The 15,626-nt window shown below is 38.3% G+C and overlaps 2 protein-coding genes across 2 annotated transcripts; one reads left to right on the top strand and one right to left on the bottom strand.

Moving 5' to 3' along the window:
• Positions 1 to 1,212: 1,212 nt before the first annotated feature.
• Positions 1,213 to 3,151, top strand: LOC125587257. The gene is made up of 4 exons (XM_048757485.1): positions 1,213 to 1,755; positions 1,966 to 2,257; positions 2,377 to 2,477; positions 2,681 to 3,151. Exons 1-4 carry the CDS (start codon positions 1,213 to 1,215, stop codon positions 3,149 to 3,151), a joined length of 1,407 nt encoding a protein of 468 aa, XP_048613442.1.
• Positions 3,152 to 8,659: 5,508 nt separating this feature from the next.
• On the bottom strand, positions 8,660 to 11,444 carry LOC106398853. Its single transcript, XM_048757484.1, has 7 exons — positions 11,300 to 11,444; positions 11,181 to 11,200; positions 10,987 to 11,070; positions 10,050 to 10,914; positions 9,851 to 9,921; positions 9,513 to 9,755; positions 8,660 to 9,208 (listed from the first exon to the last, which is right to left on the bottom strand). Exons 1-7 carry the CDS (start codon positions 11,442 to 11,444, stop codon positions 8,660 to 8,662), a joined length of 1,977 nt encoding a protein of 658 aa, XP_048613441.1.
• Between the last annotated feature and the right edge of the window lie 4,182 nt (positions 11,445 to 15,626).

The raw sequence follows: 15,626 nt of genomic DNA, 5'->3' as shown, positions 1-15,626 counted from the left end.
AAAGAGGGACGAATTCATTTTAACCATTGTTCATTCGTTCTATTGTTGCCAATGTATTCCTGTTTTGGAGCGAGATTGGGTCTTGTGGTTCATTGAAAACAGTAAGGGTGACAAAATGTGTAACCGCTGTTTCTTGGTCAAAGAGGTGAGGCTCTTCTTCCGTGAGTTTGAACCGATGAGCGTGATTAGGGATACAAGGGAGTGGTGAAGATGTATTGTATAGAATCTTATCTTTTTTTAATGTACTTTGCTATGACATTGTTACGGCTGGGTTATGTTTTACTTTATGGCTGAGTTGTCTTTTAATTATGGCTGATTTTTGTTTATGGCTGGGTTCTCTACAATTACAGCTGAGTTTTTATTTCATAATGACTGAGTTATCGTTAATTGGCAATGTTATTTAAATACGACATGACTGAATTATTTAAATGCGAGATAGCTGAGTTATTGTTGCTTTAAGGCTGAGATAATGCTAACTTGTTGGCTGAGTTTTGTAAAAAAATCCAAGATACGAGCAAGGAATCCGCCATGTCATCAACTCGGATTTGCCATGTCATCACTAACGAACGAAATTTACAATTTGGTTTATGAGACTGTTCATGTTCTTCTGCATATTATTTATCTATCGTTTTCATCTTTCTCTGTTGGTTATGGATCCGGTAGTTATTGTTTCCGGTAACTGGATTAAGAAAAACAGATATGTATTCAACGTCGACAGAAGAGGGTGTAGAGTTCTTCATTTAGATGAGAAAACAACACATTAAGATTCCGCAAAGACTGTTCTCGATGATTACGGATTGAATGATTTGAGGGATCATATTCAGCTTAGCTACATGTTATCTAATAAAGCATTGAAAACAATGGCGCACGACACTTCACCAGTTTACGTGTCCAATACCTGACAATTGCAAGGTTTTCTAAGCCTAAAGAAAATCGAACAACTACGTCTCTGTGTGGAGATTACGGAGAACAGAGCAAGAGAGAAGAGTAAAACATTTTTCAGCTTTAGCTCAGAAGTAGAAGCTTCAGTAGTTGAGTCCAGAGATGAAAATTACAGTGGGAGTTACGATGGTTGCAGTTTGGAGAAGGAACTAAGAGGACAATGAGAATGACTGCTCTAGTAATGTGGAAGAAGAAAAGCACGACGTAGTTGGAGACGATGAAATAGGCAAAGAAAACGACGAAGATGATGAATTTGAAAGCCGATTTGATATGTTCGACGATTCGGACGGTGCGTCATCTGAAGATGATAACTTCAGCTCATACGGTGAGTCTCCTACAGAAGACGAAGATTCACCAACGCTACCTCCCAAGAAGAGATATCAGAACTTCTCGATGACCAGATCTAAAGGGAATCTTAAGGTTCTAAGGTTGGAGATATCGTCGATAGACATTGCGGTAGGTCAACGATATGAGAGTAAAGACGATTTGGAGAGACGACTGAAACTTCTTACAGTGAGGCATCAATTTGATTTTGATGTAGAAACATCAACCCTGACATCATACGTTGTTAAGTGTTGGGTTGATGGATGTCTCTGGAGAGTTCGTGCTTCTACCCAAGGAGAATCCCCGGCGTTTTATGTTCGTATTCACGATTCGAAGCATACATGTTCCTGCACAGAGCGTTCTAATCGATCTCGACAAGCAACACCAGATATTTTAGGAGAGTTGTACAAGAATTTTCTCGGCAACGTTGGTCCGGCCGTTCGCCCTACGAGCGTTGGAATAGCTATCACTAAGCAGTTTGATATAAAGGTAATTACTTTGTTGTGGCTAAGTTATTTTACGATACAGCTGAGTAATATCAAATGTAGCGGCTGACATATTCATACAATGCGGCTGGGTTACTATAATGTTAGATGCGGCTGAGTTATAGTAAAAATAGGGTAGGGTTATTTTTACGTTGTGGCTGTCTTAATTATTTGATGCGGCTGAGTTATGAGGATCGTTTTTTCATGTGAACAGATGGATTATTGGAAATCACACCGAACGCTGAAATTTGCAAGGAAAATCGATGAGGGAACACCAGAGTGTGGGTTTGAAAGCTTGCCTTCTTACTTATACATGATAAGAAGGGCAAATCCGAGTACAGTTACGCGTCTTCAAATCGATGAACTTGGAAGATTCATGTATGTGTTTCTTGGCTTTGGTGCGAGCGTAAATGGGTTTCCTTTCATGCGCAAAGTTGTTGTAGTCGACGGTACGTTTCTCAATGGTAAATACAAAGGGACGCTAGTCACAACACTAGCTCAGGATGGTAACTTTCAGATTTTTCCAATAGCCTTCGCAGTGGTTGACACAGAAAATGATGATTCGTGGCATTGGTTTTTTACGCATTGTCGAATGCTAGAGGTCTAAACATTGTTCGAATATTAGAATCGATACGGGCTATGATGACCAGATGGTTTGCTGAACGGAGAGAGGATGCCAGATCGCAGCCAACGACGCTTACGCGTGGTGTCGAGAAACTACTACATGTAAGTCAGTCGTAACAGTAAAAATAAGTCTGTCATTAAAAATTCATAAAATTCTTAAGTCAGCCTTTGTAGTTCTTAAATCAGCCGTAATATATAATAAGTCAGTCGTTTCATAAATTCTTAAGTCAGCCTTTGTTGTTCTTAAATCAGCCGTAATATGTAATAAGTCAGTCGTTTCATATTTATTATTTTTTTGTTAATAGGGCCGTGTAACTGCCGCCAGAGATTTGACGGTCCAAAGGATTGATGATCATCACACTGAAGTTAAATATGGATTTTCTAGCGAGTCTTTGAATGTTGTTAATTTGGTAGAGCGAAAGTGCACATGTTGGCGTTTCGAACGAGATAAATTACCATGTGTACACGCAATCGCAGCTGTGGAGTACAACAATGTTTGTCGTATATCCTTGTGCAGTCCTTACTATAACAGTGCATATTTGGTGAGCGCATACGCTGAATCGTTCATGTCGGCTGACTCAGCGCAACCTGTTCCAGAAATCGTGGCTAACCAACCGTGCTTGCCCCCGTCTATTCGTCAACAGCCAGGAAGACCTAAGAAAAATAGGATGAAATCTGCTTTAGAAGTTGCACTTCAAAACAAACGTCCTAGGAAAGAACACACATGTTCTCGATGTAGACAGAGTGGACATAATGCGAAAACTTGTCCGTTGTAAGCAAGTGTTGTAGGAATTTTCATGCTTTTGTATTACGATTGGGTTTTTGTTTTAATGTTTTTGGTATTACGGCTGGATTAGGGATTTTCATGTTTTGTATTACGGCTGTGTTTTTGTTTATATGTAAATGTATTACGGCTGGATTAGAGATTTTCATGTTTTTGTATTACGACTGTGTTTTTGTTTTCATGTCAATGTATTACGGCTGGATTAGGAATTTTCATGTTTTTGTATTACGGCTGGGTTTTTGTTTTCAAACGGCTGATTTGTTGAATGAATTTGTATTACGGCTGGGTTATGGAATAACTTCCCGCCCAAAATAAGAAAAGTCACGATATGAAAACTGTTTTATTGTCAATAAATAAGGCTCTTCTCGAACAATTATATGTTCAACTCTCTGTTTTTTACACAATTGATCTCTCTCTCTAAATCAATTTCACAGTAAATGGAATATTTCCTTCTTCTTGAATTGCCTGAAGAAATTAATGCGTTGGTGGTTGAACGTGTGGCCCGTAACTCCTTCCAAGATCTATATGGCCTCAAAGCATCGTCCAAATCGATGAAGGCGTTTGCAGAGCGGCGTGGTGTATACCATTTTTACGATGTGTTATCCGTTTCCTGGGGACTCAATATGCCTTCTTCGTTGTTGAAATCTTGCTACGCTGAGGGAAATCCAAGCACACTTTATATAAAGGGTGTACAGTTCTTCTTCTCATTCGGCCTTAGAGAAGAAGGGATTTCTCTCATGAAGCGTGCAGCAGATGCAGGATATGAGCATGCTGTGTATACACGCGCAATGACTCGAGCAATCTTTTGTTGTGATGGGCAGTATTTTGCTGGTATTCAAGAGAATCGGTTCAGAGGATAGGGAAACTAGTGCGATCTGTGAAATGGGGATGAGGTTTGTGGCATTCTGACGAGTTCCGCCAAAATAGGGCCGTGTTTGTTTCAGCTTATGTTCCGTCATTCTACAGATGCCAATGTGCAATACATGTGGAGCGACAATGTCTCTGCTTGTGGCACATTGATATGACTAAGGATGACAACATGTGTGAGCGCTGTTTCTGGATCAAAGAAATTGGCATGTTCTTACGTGATTTTGAACCGATAAGCGTTATTAGGGACACAAGGAAGTGGTGAAAACGTAATCTATCGGACTCTTATAATTTTAAATTTTTTGCTATGTCATTATGTATGTCTGACTACAAATTAATGTAATAAAGGCTTAGTTATTGTTTCTTTTGGCTGATTTATAGTTTAATTACGGCTGAGTTACAGCTTTATCACGGCTGATTTATTGTTTTCAAGCACACACATCATACAAACATCAACAAACATCATGCAGAGTTATTAACAGCGTTATTAATTATGGCTGAGTTATTGTTTTATGACGGCTTATTTATTGTTTCTTTTGGATGATTTATAGTTGAATTATGGCTCGGTTTATGTTTAATTATGGCTAAATTATCATTAGTTTAATTAGGCTGAGTTTTAGTCACATAATATGAAGTCATATTAGCATTAAACATCAATGAAAAAAGGTTAATTTACGTGCATTGCAAAACGTTCAGATTTCTTAATTTACGTGCAGACATGTAAAACGTCAATTAAATACTTAGTCCAATCAAGCAAGCGGAGGGAGTAATAATTAGCCTCGATATTCTCATATTGTTGGCGGAGTTAAAGTATAAATTGTCTTGATATTATAAAGACATCAATATTTTCCACTTGCGCCACCATTAATCGACAACTCAGTTCAAATCAAGCAAGTGGAAACGTCCCATTAATAATGAAAGTGGGTGAGTGAGTTACTTTTTACGTTTTGGCTGAGTTAGCTTAAAGTTGTGGGTGAGTTACTTTATACGTTTTGGCTGAGTTAGCTTAAAGTTGTGAGTGAGTTACCTTATACGTTTTGGCTGAGTTAGCTTAAAGTTGTGAGTGAGTTACCTTATACGTTTTGGCTGAGTTAGCTTAAAGTTGTGACTGAGTTACCTTATACGTTTTGGCTGAGTTAGCTTAAAGTTGTGACTGAGTTACCTTATATGTTTTGGCTGAGGTAGCTTAAAGTTATGACTGAGTTACCTTATACGTTTTGGCTGAGTTATCTTAAAGTTGTGACTGAGTTACCTTATACGTTTTGGCTGAGTTTTGGCTATGTTTTATTATGGCTGCATTTCAGAAACGTTCAGATTACTTGACGGCTGAGTTACTGTAATACGTTAAGTCTGAGTTACATAAAACATAAGCTGACTTATATGTACAAAACATTACTAAACAAAGAAGTAGTAGTAGAAAAGTAACGACATTCCAACCCCACAAACAACCACATTCCTTAAACACCGACCCTGACTCATACATTCTTCTCCTTTTCCCTCAGACGCCGTCTTCATTACTTCAATCTCTTTCTCCAACCGATCAACGTTAAGTCTGAATTCCGAGATGTCTTTGTTCATGCCACTTATCAGTGACTTTATATCCTCAACCTCTTCAACCAAACACTCATCCGCCCATTTGAATAAATGTCTCTGTTTTCACAATATAACCAGATCTAAGTATTACGTTACAGAACATGCGAAATAAAAACCAAAACGAACCTTGTTATATCCTTTTCCGCAGCAATAGTACAATCTTCCTGGATTTGTAGCGGTTCCGGATGTAGAAATGTAACAGGGTTCACCACACCAACATTGTTTCGGCGTTCCTCTTTCCGCGTTCAAACGTCGTCTGTAAGAATTTCCTGAAACGCAGGATGGAACGGCGTCGTTTACTTATTTCCTTTTTAGTAAATATAATAATATTTAAATGACACATGCTTGGCAGCCATGTATTTCAAACTCTTAATAATTAGCATCGATATTAGGTTTGAGCCGAATTTTCGACACGCGCCATAATTAATCAACAACTCAGTCCAATCAAGCAAGCGAAAACGTCTCATTAGAAATGTATTATATTAACATTCACAGCTGGGTTTTGGCTATGTTTTACTATGGCTGAATTATCATTAGTTCAATAACGGCTGAGTTTCGGTCACTTATGGCTGGGTTTATGTTTAATTAACATTCACAACTGAGTTACCTTATACATTTTGGCTGAGTTAACTTAAAGTTGTCACTGAGGTAACATCCACAGCTGAGTTACTTTATACGTTCGTGCTGAGTTATTTAACAGATACGGCTGGATTATATTCACATTATGGCTGAGTTATAGTACTTAATATAAAAGAAATTTGAATTCGACATGTTTACATCCAGGAACCGAAATTATCAGATTCAAAATATAGACAAGGCATCACTTTCAGAAACCAAAATTGTCAGGACCAAACTCTTTAAACATGTAGACGAGATCACGCCAAACTCTTGTTAACATCCACGGAGGCTTGTCGCCTCCGTGTGCCCAAGTTCTCTTCAAATGGCACATCTGGCAACGAAATAGCGTTCTGGCCACAAGATTAAAATGTGTCCAAAGTGTCGAATTATGCCTTCGCTCCCACGTGTTTTTGCGCTACAACAAAAAAGATTACAAAACTGTTGATAACACAAAATAAAAATAACTCAGCGACGCTATTCTGCCATTTTAAGTGGACAAACTGTTCTTACAGCGAGTTGAAGAAACCAGCGTTCCTTAAAATGATCGGGAATGGGGCGGTATGTCGGCCAATCATGAACCCATCCTTCTGCAAGAATCGACGGGATGACGAGGGAGAGATCACTTAAAAATTTGAACCAGATAGTACTGGTTGTGTCAAGCAATTCTCCCGGATCAGGGTATAGAAGAGGGAGGTTTTCACGATTTGCAGAGCTTAGTATCGCATTGACACTGTTCTCTAACATCGTTGAATAACCAGGAACAATCGGCATAACTTTTGATGGGGATAGAGAGATATTGTTTAGGTTTTTTTCTAGAGAGCGAAAGGTGTAAGAGAGGAGACAATATATATAGAGGTACAGAACGTCAAACGTCTCGAGTTAAAATTTCCCAAAAATCAGTTATCTTTTTCCCGCCAAACATCAAGATTAAGTTACACTTTATAGCTGAGTTACTTTAACATTTACGGCTGACTTAGTAAATGGGGTTTAGGGTTTAGGGTTGCTTATTTAGGGTTTAGGTTTGCTTTTTTGGGTTTTTAGCAGTGTTTTGAAACCCGACCCGGACCCGCGGTTGAACCGGTAAACCCGGTGACCCAGAAAAAATCCGGTTTAGATTTTGTGAAAAACCCAATATTTAGAAACCCCCAAAAACCCAGTAAAACCCGGAACCCAATACAGGTTGAACCACCGGTTGAACCAAAAAATAACTATTATTATTTTTTATTTTTTTTAATTATATTTTTAGATTATATTTTATATTCTAAATTTCCAATTAAGAAATTAGGTGATGATTACAAAAAAGTTAGGTTTTCCCTTTTCAATTTTATAATTGTGATTTTTAGATTTTGGTGAAGATTTTATGATACTATTTGAAGAAAATGAAGTGAACAATGGTAGAGAGAACCAAAATTAGTTGATGTGATTTGGTGTTAGTTTATTTTCGTTATTGACAATTTATTACAATGATCTTTTACTTTTGGTTTATATTGTATTTGAAGTTTAATTTATTATTCGAATTAGACATTTAAATATTTATAAATTTATGTCTTGATCTTACCTTGTTAGAGAAAATTTTAAATAGTCTAAACTATTTTTTGATAATTTGTATGTCAAATGAAAATAAAAATATAAAAACTAAAGTTAAGTATTTTCTAAATGTTTTTAAACATAAAATATATACATATCCAAACTATTATTTTATGTTTTAAAAACCATTTAGAAAATATTAAACTTTAGTCTCTATATTTTTATTTACATAGGTGATATATTATTATATAATAAAATTAATTAATTTATTAACCCGCAGTTCACCCGCGGTCGACCCAGTAACCCAGCAACCCAGTAAGTCGTCCGGTTTAGTGTCCGGGTCGGGTTTAAGAACATTGGTTTTTAGGTTTGGAATTTGGATTTATGTTGCAAGAAATATTATAAAAACAAAAATTCATAATAAATAACACAATAATAGTTTATGAGTTTTGAATTATGCTCACACCTTATTATCAGTTAAGTTTATGAGTAATTGTAAGACAACATATACCTCAAGATCATGATTGATTCTAAACTCGTAAATTCAATAAAGAAGACACATTCAGTTGATTATATATTCACTTCAAATTTATAATTGTAGTTTCAATTTAACATTTTAATGTATAAACATTTAATTTTTTTGATTCTAGGGTATGTTTGAGGTATGACTGAGTTATAATATCGTAACGGCTGGCTTATACTAATCGATACGACTGAGTTATATATACATTTTACGATTCTTGGGTATGTTTGGGGTAAGGCTGAGTTACACATATACGACACGGTTGGGTTATAAAAACGATAAGACTGAGTCAAATACTTAATAAAGTACAAAATAACATAAGTCGAGTACAAAACAACAACATAAGTCAAGTGCAAAATAACAAACACAGGTTCAATTAGCCAGCAAATTGCTCATCACAAAATTTACTCCTTCATCTAGGATCTCTGCTGCCATCTTCATCCGTAAGCCTTGAATATTTTTATCGTTTATCCCATCAAACGTTACACCAAGCGCTAGACACTCCACAAACTTCAACAAATACACCCCACAGTCGCCAATCTGGGTGTTTTGTGGAGTGTATCTTTTGCTCCTTCTTCTGAATGAGAACTTCTTCTTAACAGGGGCTCGGATATTGGCAGGAATATGATCACTCAACATATACAGAATCATGTGCGTCAGCGGTTTAAATGAATTTAGAATTCTCCGCTCACTTTTGGGTGTTGCCTCTCCAAAGATTGGATCGTAGCAATCAATCTTCTCCTTCTTCAGATCCACATGATACGCAACCCAGTGATTTCCGCCGGTTTGAAGACATCCGTACAAGTGATCCACATCTTCATACCACTTCAAGTTTGTTGGATAGTGATCGGGAAGCTTACCCTTTAACATATCTTTATAACCATTGCCTTTGATATTGAACATACTAGGTTTTATCTTGAACTGAGTGAAATCGTGAATAAAAAAACTTTGCCACCAAACGTCAACGAAGGCAATCCGCTTGGACCAGAATGGAGTGGAATTTCACATGTTCTTTTTAATGAGGACGTTCAAATACGCAACGACATGCTACACAAATAATATTAACAAGTCAGCCGTGATATAATAAAAGAATATGTAAGTCAACCGTAATATAATATATAACTCAGCCGTACTAAAAAAATATGTAAGTCAGCCGTAATCAAATATATAACTCAGCCGCAATATAATAAAATTAATATATAACTCAGCCGCACTAAAGACTTACATTATCAAACACCCATCCATATTCCTTTTCCGGCCACGGTCTTTCATGGATGAGTATGCTGTAGAAGTCACCCTCATGAACAGCGGAGAGGACTGCTGGTTTATCTGCTGGTGCTGGTGGTTTGGGTGGAATTCCCTTAATGTGTTGCATCAGTTTTTCCAATAGCACCAGATCAACAGGTGCTAGAGGGTCATATATTACTGATGAAGGAGTAACATTCTTCCTCATGCACGTCGTTCCATCCTATCCAACGTACGGAAAAACTAGTGTGAAGAAACTGCCGTCAATGCAAACCCTTTTGGAGATAATTGAACACGTTTCTCCCGATATTCCCTTACTACGGCAGATCTAATCACTTCCTGATTCTCGACATCAGACTCCGGCGCAAATTCGTTCTCTTCCCGAACAACTGCGTCAGTCACATAAGCAAATACACTGTCCTCTCCATATGGAGTCACCTCTTTGTTCTTTGACTCAGCCTGTTTTCGCTTCGTTAGCTCAGCCTCTTGTTTCTTCTTTAACTCTCTTTTTTCTTACCCTCAGCCTCTTTTTTCTTAGCTTCAGCCTCTTTTTTCTTAGCCTCAGCATCTTTTTTCTTAACCTCAGCCGCTTTTTTCTTAGCCTCAGCCTTCTCCTTCCTCTTAAACGCAGCATCTGCCTGTGCTGCTTTTTTCTTCTCATCGGCTTCCTCACCCTTAACAGTACGCTTTCCCCTGCAGCCGCGTCCATAGTCTGGAACCTTAGCATCCTTATCATCCTTAGTAGCCTTTGAAGGAGAAACTAATACGAAATCAATATGTTGACTATCAAGATCAGTAGCTTTAGCGACACTACCAAACTCCTCAGCCAAAGTCCATTTCACCCCTGATTCCTTATCAAGCTCCTTCGCCAAATTCTTTTTCGGTCCAAAAACCTTACCAGGAGTCGCAGCTAACGCTGGACTATTGACAGAGTTCTGCTGCGTTGTAACCCGTGGTGATGCGAACGATAAAGCTTTATCTGCTGATGGTGGAGAGGGGTTATCATTGTTTTCGGGAATTTTCCCAACTCCCAGAACTTTCAGATGCTCCTCCAGTAAAGCTTTCACCCTGTCATCAATGGTCTTTTGGTCCATCAATGGTTTGTTCCGGTCTAACTCGTAAGCTTCCAACCGTGAGTCAAACTGCTCAAATTTCTTGGAAATATTATCCAAAGTACTCACAATGGTCGTTAGAGTCACTTTGTTCTCCAACTCCAAATCTTTGCTACCTTCCTTCTCGCTAGAACCCTTTCCCGCTGCAGTAGCTTCAGACTCATTCTGTGTCTTAACTTTCTTCTGCTTCTTAGTGGGTGGCTCAGCTTCTGACGAAACTCCACCCTTCATTTTCTTCTTCTTCTCATTCCTCTTCCCCTGCGCATTACCCTGCGTATTCCCATAAACTTCCCAAAAATCTTTCACAAATCTACCTGCATGTATGTCTGTTATCAAGCTAACGAGTTGTGGGTCGTCAGGTTCACCCGACCATTTAGGAAACATCTCTTCAATTGAGTCCTTCAACACCATTCTCCTCACACGCACCTCCAACACCAGGTTATAATTAAACTCAGCCACCAAAATAACACATAACTCAGCCATCAAATATAATAAATCAGCCATCAAAAAACTAAAAACTCAGCGTTAAACCTTACCTCGCCATGCTCTTTGATTTCTGTAGCCAACAAGTTATCAAAACTTGCACGTGCATGCTTTCCACCCCATCAAAAAAGCGGAACGTCTTCATTATTCACCACCCTCCCAAAATTCTCACCGAAGCAGGCGAAGGATTCATATGCCCAAATCAATAACGCGACGGTCATGCCGCTTATTGTGTATGACCCTCCTTCTGGAGCCAACGTTTTAATAGAATCAATGAGAACTTCGTATGCAGTCCGACCCCATGGATACGACCCCATGGATACGACCCCATGTCTTCATCGTCGAATACCCTTATTGCACTTTCAAAAGGTATCCTTGAATTGTGATGCAAATAATAGACTCCCATGGCTTGAAGAAATACCAGCCCCAACCACTTACGCTTTTCAAAACTCCAAAGCGGACAGAACGCTAATGCTTCCTTCAGTTCATCTAACTTGGGTCCCATCTAAAGCGGCACCTTCAACTCCTCCCAAAACTCTTTGTATTGATCAGCTTCAAACCTTTCTGTTGGCAATAGACCTGTGTTTAACCCAGTGATCTCACCAAACTCGAGAAAGCTAAACCTGATAGCCTCATCAACCACGAGACACCATATCTCATTCTTATGTACTCGCAGCTGTCTATATAGTAGATAGTGTACGGTCCTACCAGACCATATGCTTTCGCGTCCAGCTAGCCTAGCAACTACTCCAATGGGAGAGTTCACCAGTTCTTCCCATACATCAATTCCAATTGTTTCTCTAATGTGGGGGAAATTTTCTGGACGGAAATTGTGATTAATTTCTTTTTTTTTTTCAGGTTAGAAGACCCTTCAGGGTAAAGTCTTGGAGGGCAATCCCGTGATTTAACTTCAGCAACATCCATCTGATCATATAACCCAACAATAAATCAGCCACAAGATAACAATAACACATCTGTACTATAACAATAACTCAGCCACAAAATGTTTGAATAACTCAGTCACAACATAAATGTAACTCAGCCACAACATAAAAGTAACCCAGCCACAACATAACATTAACTTAGTCACGACACAGCGATAACTCAGCCATAACATAACCCTAACTCAGTCGCAACAAAACCCTAACTCAGACACAACAAAACCCTCAACAAAACCATATCACAGCCGCAACATAACTCTATCTCAGTCGCAACAAAATATAATATATACCGTCGCGATATCCTACCGGAAAAGACAAACTCGTAGATAAGAATGCGGCGAAGACGATTTCGTACAAACGATTGAAGACGACGATTTCGGGTACGACGATAACAGAGAAAACAGAGTATCACGACAGGGAGGTAGTTTGAGGAAGGGGAAGTAAACACAGACAATGTCGATGACGGAGAGTGGGAGTATCCTCGATGTTCCTTCTTCGACGGTTCCTTCTTCGAGACGACAAAGACAATGTTCTTAGTTTTTTTTTTTACTTCTATGTAGTTATGTTGGAGAAGAGACGGTTTGGCTTCTCTTCTGATGATGTGTATATTTAATTAGTGATGTTGATTTAATGTTTACAAATAATTTCAATTTTTGAAAAAACTAACCAAATGCTCTTACAATCATTTACTATAGGTAGGGAAACATTCTAGTAATTTTTAAAAAATGTTTAATACTGTAGTAATAAACCAACTTTTCTTATACATTCTAGTAATTTTCTCAAATGTTTATCTCCCTATCGTTGATGATAAATAAGATCGTAAGGAATATACTAAAAGTCCCTTTCTATAACATAAGAGTAATTATTTAGCAAACAAGTTATAAGCAAATGATAAAGGAGATTACAGATAGGGTTAAAACACATTATAGACGTGTTACTTATTTGACGTGACTGATTTAGTAATTATATTACTTAAAAGCAAAACTGTAATGCATGCATTTAGCTTTTCGTTAGAGGCCCCGTACAAGACCAAATGCTCAATTTTTATTAATCACACATTGTTCAACTCCCCATACCACACCGTTAGTACACCATTGGTTATGTCACACTAATTACATATTCTTCTCTCCAATACCGGTTTGCGTAAAAAAACTAGTGAACATCAGCCTGGGGAAAACACACACATACACATGTTGCTCAATGATTAAAAGTTTACGCCTGACTCTGTGTATTTTAATTTGGTTTCCTTGTCTTCTAAGTTTGTGGGGGGGATCACAAATGAACACTTGATTGATTGTTGAATGGTAGCGTAAGGCAGTGTGAAGCAACTACACCACTCAAGAATAATATACAGAGAGTCGATAGTATCTACGCACTCATATACCGTTACATATGATTTTCTTAACACATCTACAACACTGAGTCCTAAAATGGCCTTTTACTTGTACTCTAAGTTACATTTTTTTTTTCTTCTATACGAATAAACTATATATGTCTCATGAGTCATAACTGATGACTCTCTCATTCTAAATCCGCGACATCTTTTTTTTTTTTAATCCGCGACATCTTTTAGTAGGGAAGAGACTTATTTTGTTAACACAAATTTGTTTAGTGTAACAGAATAAACAAGAACCATTTTCATAACGTTGACTTTTGGTTTAAAAGATATTAGGGAATCCAATCCCTTATAGGATTAGGATTACCTATAGTATTTATCTTTAACTATTAAGTTATATTGTTGTTAGAGATAATCATAAGTCCGTATTGATAAGGACGTGTACTTGTGTATATAAGAGGATGTACGTTCTACTGTGAATAACAAGAAAAGAGTTTACAATTATATCAAGTTTACATGGTATCAGAGCCCAGATCCTAATAAGTTAAACCCCTAATTAATATTAACCCTACCCGACCGGGTATATAGGTCGTAATTGACTCGTTCGACCGAGTATAACTGTCTTAAAAAGTTTCCAAAATTTCTGGCCGATAAGAGCCATCATCTCGAGGAGGGGTATTAAGGGATATGTATCCCACATTGGAAAATCAATGGGACATTACGTAATATATAAAGGGTTAGGACCAATCCACTAATTGTCAATTGGTTTTGAGTTGGAAGTCCATAATAAACCCGAATCTAACATGGTATCAGAGCATCCTAAATTCTGAGACCTAGAAATCGTTTTTTTTCCGAAGTTCGGAAACTAATCATGTTATTGTTATTCTCCGAGTTGAGAAGATACAACAATGGCTGACGGGGATGTTTCTTCCGCAAGTAAAAGTGATCAAACAAGCGTGTCGACAACCACGTCGTACTCCTTGCATGCATCAGATAATCCTGGAGCTTTGATCACATATGTGACGTTCACAGGCGATAATTATAATGAATGGTCAACAGAATTGATTAATGCGTCGAAGGCTAAACGAAAGATAGGGTTTATTGATGGCACTATACCAAAACCGTCCATCACTGATCCTAACTTTGAGCTATGGTCTTCTGTCAATTCAATGATTGTTGGTTGGATCCGTACGTCGATTGAGGCTCGAGTTCGCTCAACAGTTACCTTCATAGCTGATTCTCACAAGTTGTGGGAAAATCTCAAGAAACGTTTTGCTGTAGGAAACAAAGTGAGAATACACCATCTCAAAGAAGAGCTTTCTTCTTGTAAACAGGATGGTCAGTCGGTCATGGATTACTATGGGCGTTTAGCTAAGATGTGGGAAGAACTTGATATGTATAAGCCGCTTCCAGCTTGCAGTTGCAGTGCGGCTGTAGAGTACGAAAAAGAACGTGAAGATGAGAAAGTCCATCAATTTGTCATGGGTTTAGACGAGTCACGTTTTGGAGGTGTTTGTCAGGGTATCATTGCAAGTGATACACTTATTGATCTCGGTGAGGCATATTCAAAGGTTGTACGAGAAGAGCAACGACTTACCTCCACCAAAGAACGAGAAGCTCAACACAATGCAATAGGTTTTGCTACTAAGAAAGAGCCGAGTGAGACGTCTAATAGTCAGTGCTCTCATTGTGGTCGGCGTGGTCACGATAAAGCAAATTGTTGGCAACTCGTGGGTTTTCCAGATTGGTGGGAAGAAAGATCACCAGGAAGAGGTGAAAACAGAGGATATAGAGGAGGTCGTGGTCGTGGAGCATCAGGATCTGAGCGCAACAGGAACAATGGAGCAAAGGCGAATAATGCTCATGCAACATCATCAAATTCATCAGTGTTTCCTGCGTTTACAGATGATCAATGGAAAGCTCTTGCTCAAATGCTTAATGAAAAGGCAAAATCACCATTAGACAAGCTGACGGGTAAGCAAAAATATGGTGATCTAATTCTAGATACGGGGGCCTCTCATCACATGACGGGAGAGATTTCATTCCTCAAAGATGTTGTTAGTATTAATCCATGTCCAGTAGGGTTTGCTGATGGGAATAAGACACTTGCTACACACAGTGGCACCTTTCCTCTGTCGAACAAGACAACACTTACTCACGTGTTATTTGTTCCAAATTTAAATTGCTCTCTCATCTCAGTCTCAAAGCTGTTACAGCAAACG

Source organism: Brassica napus, chromosome C5 (genome assembly GCF_020379485.1).
Source record: "Brassica napus cultivar Da-Ae chromosome C5, Da-Ae, whole genome shotgun sequence".
Lineage (NCBI taxonomy): Eukaryota > Viridiplantae > Streptophyta > Magnoliopsida > Brassicales > Brassicaceae > Brassica > Brassica napus.
The sequence above is the reverse complement of the archived record's forward strand: the minus strand, read 5'-3'. Positions and strand labels throughout refer to the sequence as shown.

Coding starts and splice junctions, on each gene's coding strand:
- LOC125587257 (XM_048757485.1), top strand. CDS start 1,213: ATGTTCGACGATTCGGACGGTGCGTCATCTGAAGATGATAACTTCAGC. Junction 1,756..1,965: donor CTAAGCAGTTTGATATAAAG/GTAATTACTTTG, acceptor TCATGTGAACAG/ATGGATTATTGGAAATCACA. Junction 2,258..2,376: donor CACAACACTAGCTCAGGATG/GTAACTTTCAGA, acceptor TTCGAATATTAG/AATCGATACGGGCTATGATG.
- LOC106398853 (XM_048757484.1), bottom strand. CDS start 11,444: ATGGGGTCGTATCCATGGGGTCGGACTGCATACGAAGTTCTCATTGAT. Junction 11,201..11,299: donor TGAATCCTTCGCCTGCTTCG/GTGAGAATTTTG, acceptor TGTTGGCTACAG/AAATCAAAGAGCATGGCGAG. Junction 9,756..9,850: donor AAGTGATTAGATCTGCCGTA/GTAAGGGAATAT, acceptor TACGTTGGATAG/GATGGAACGACGTGCATGAG.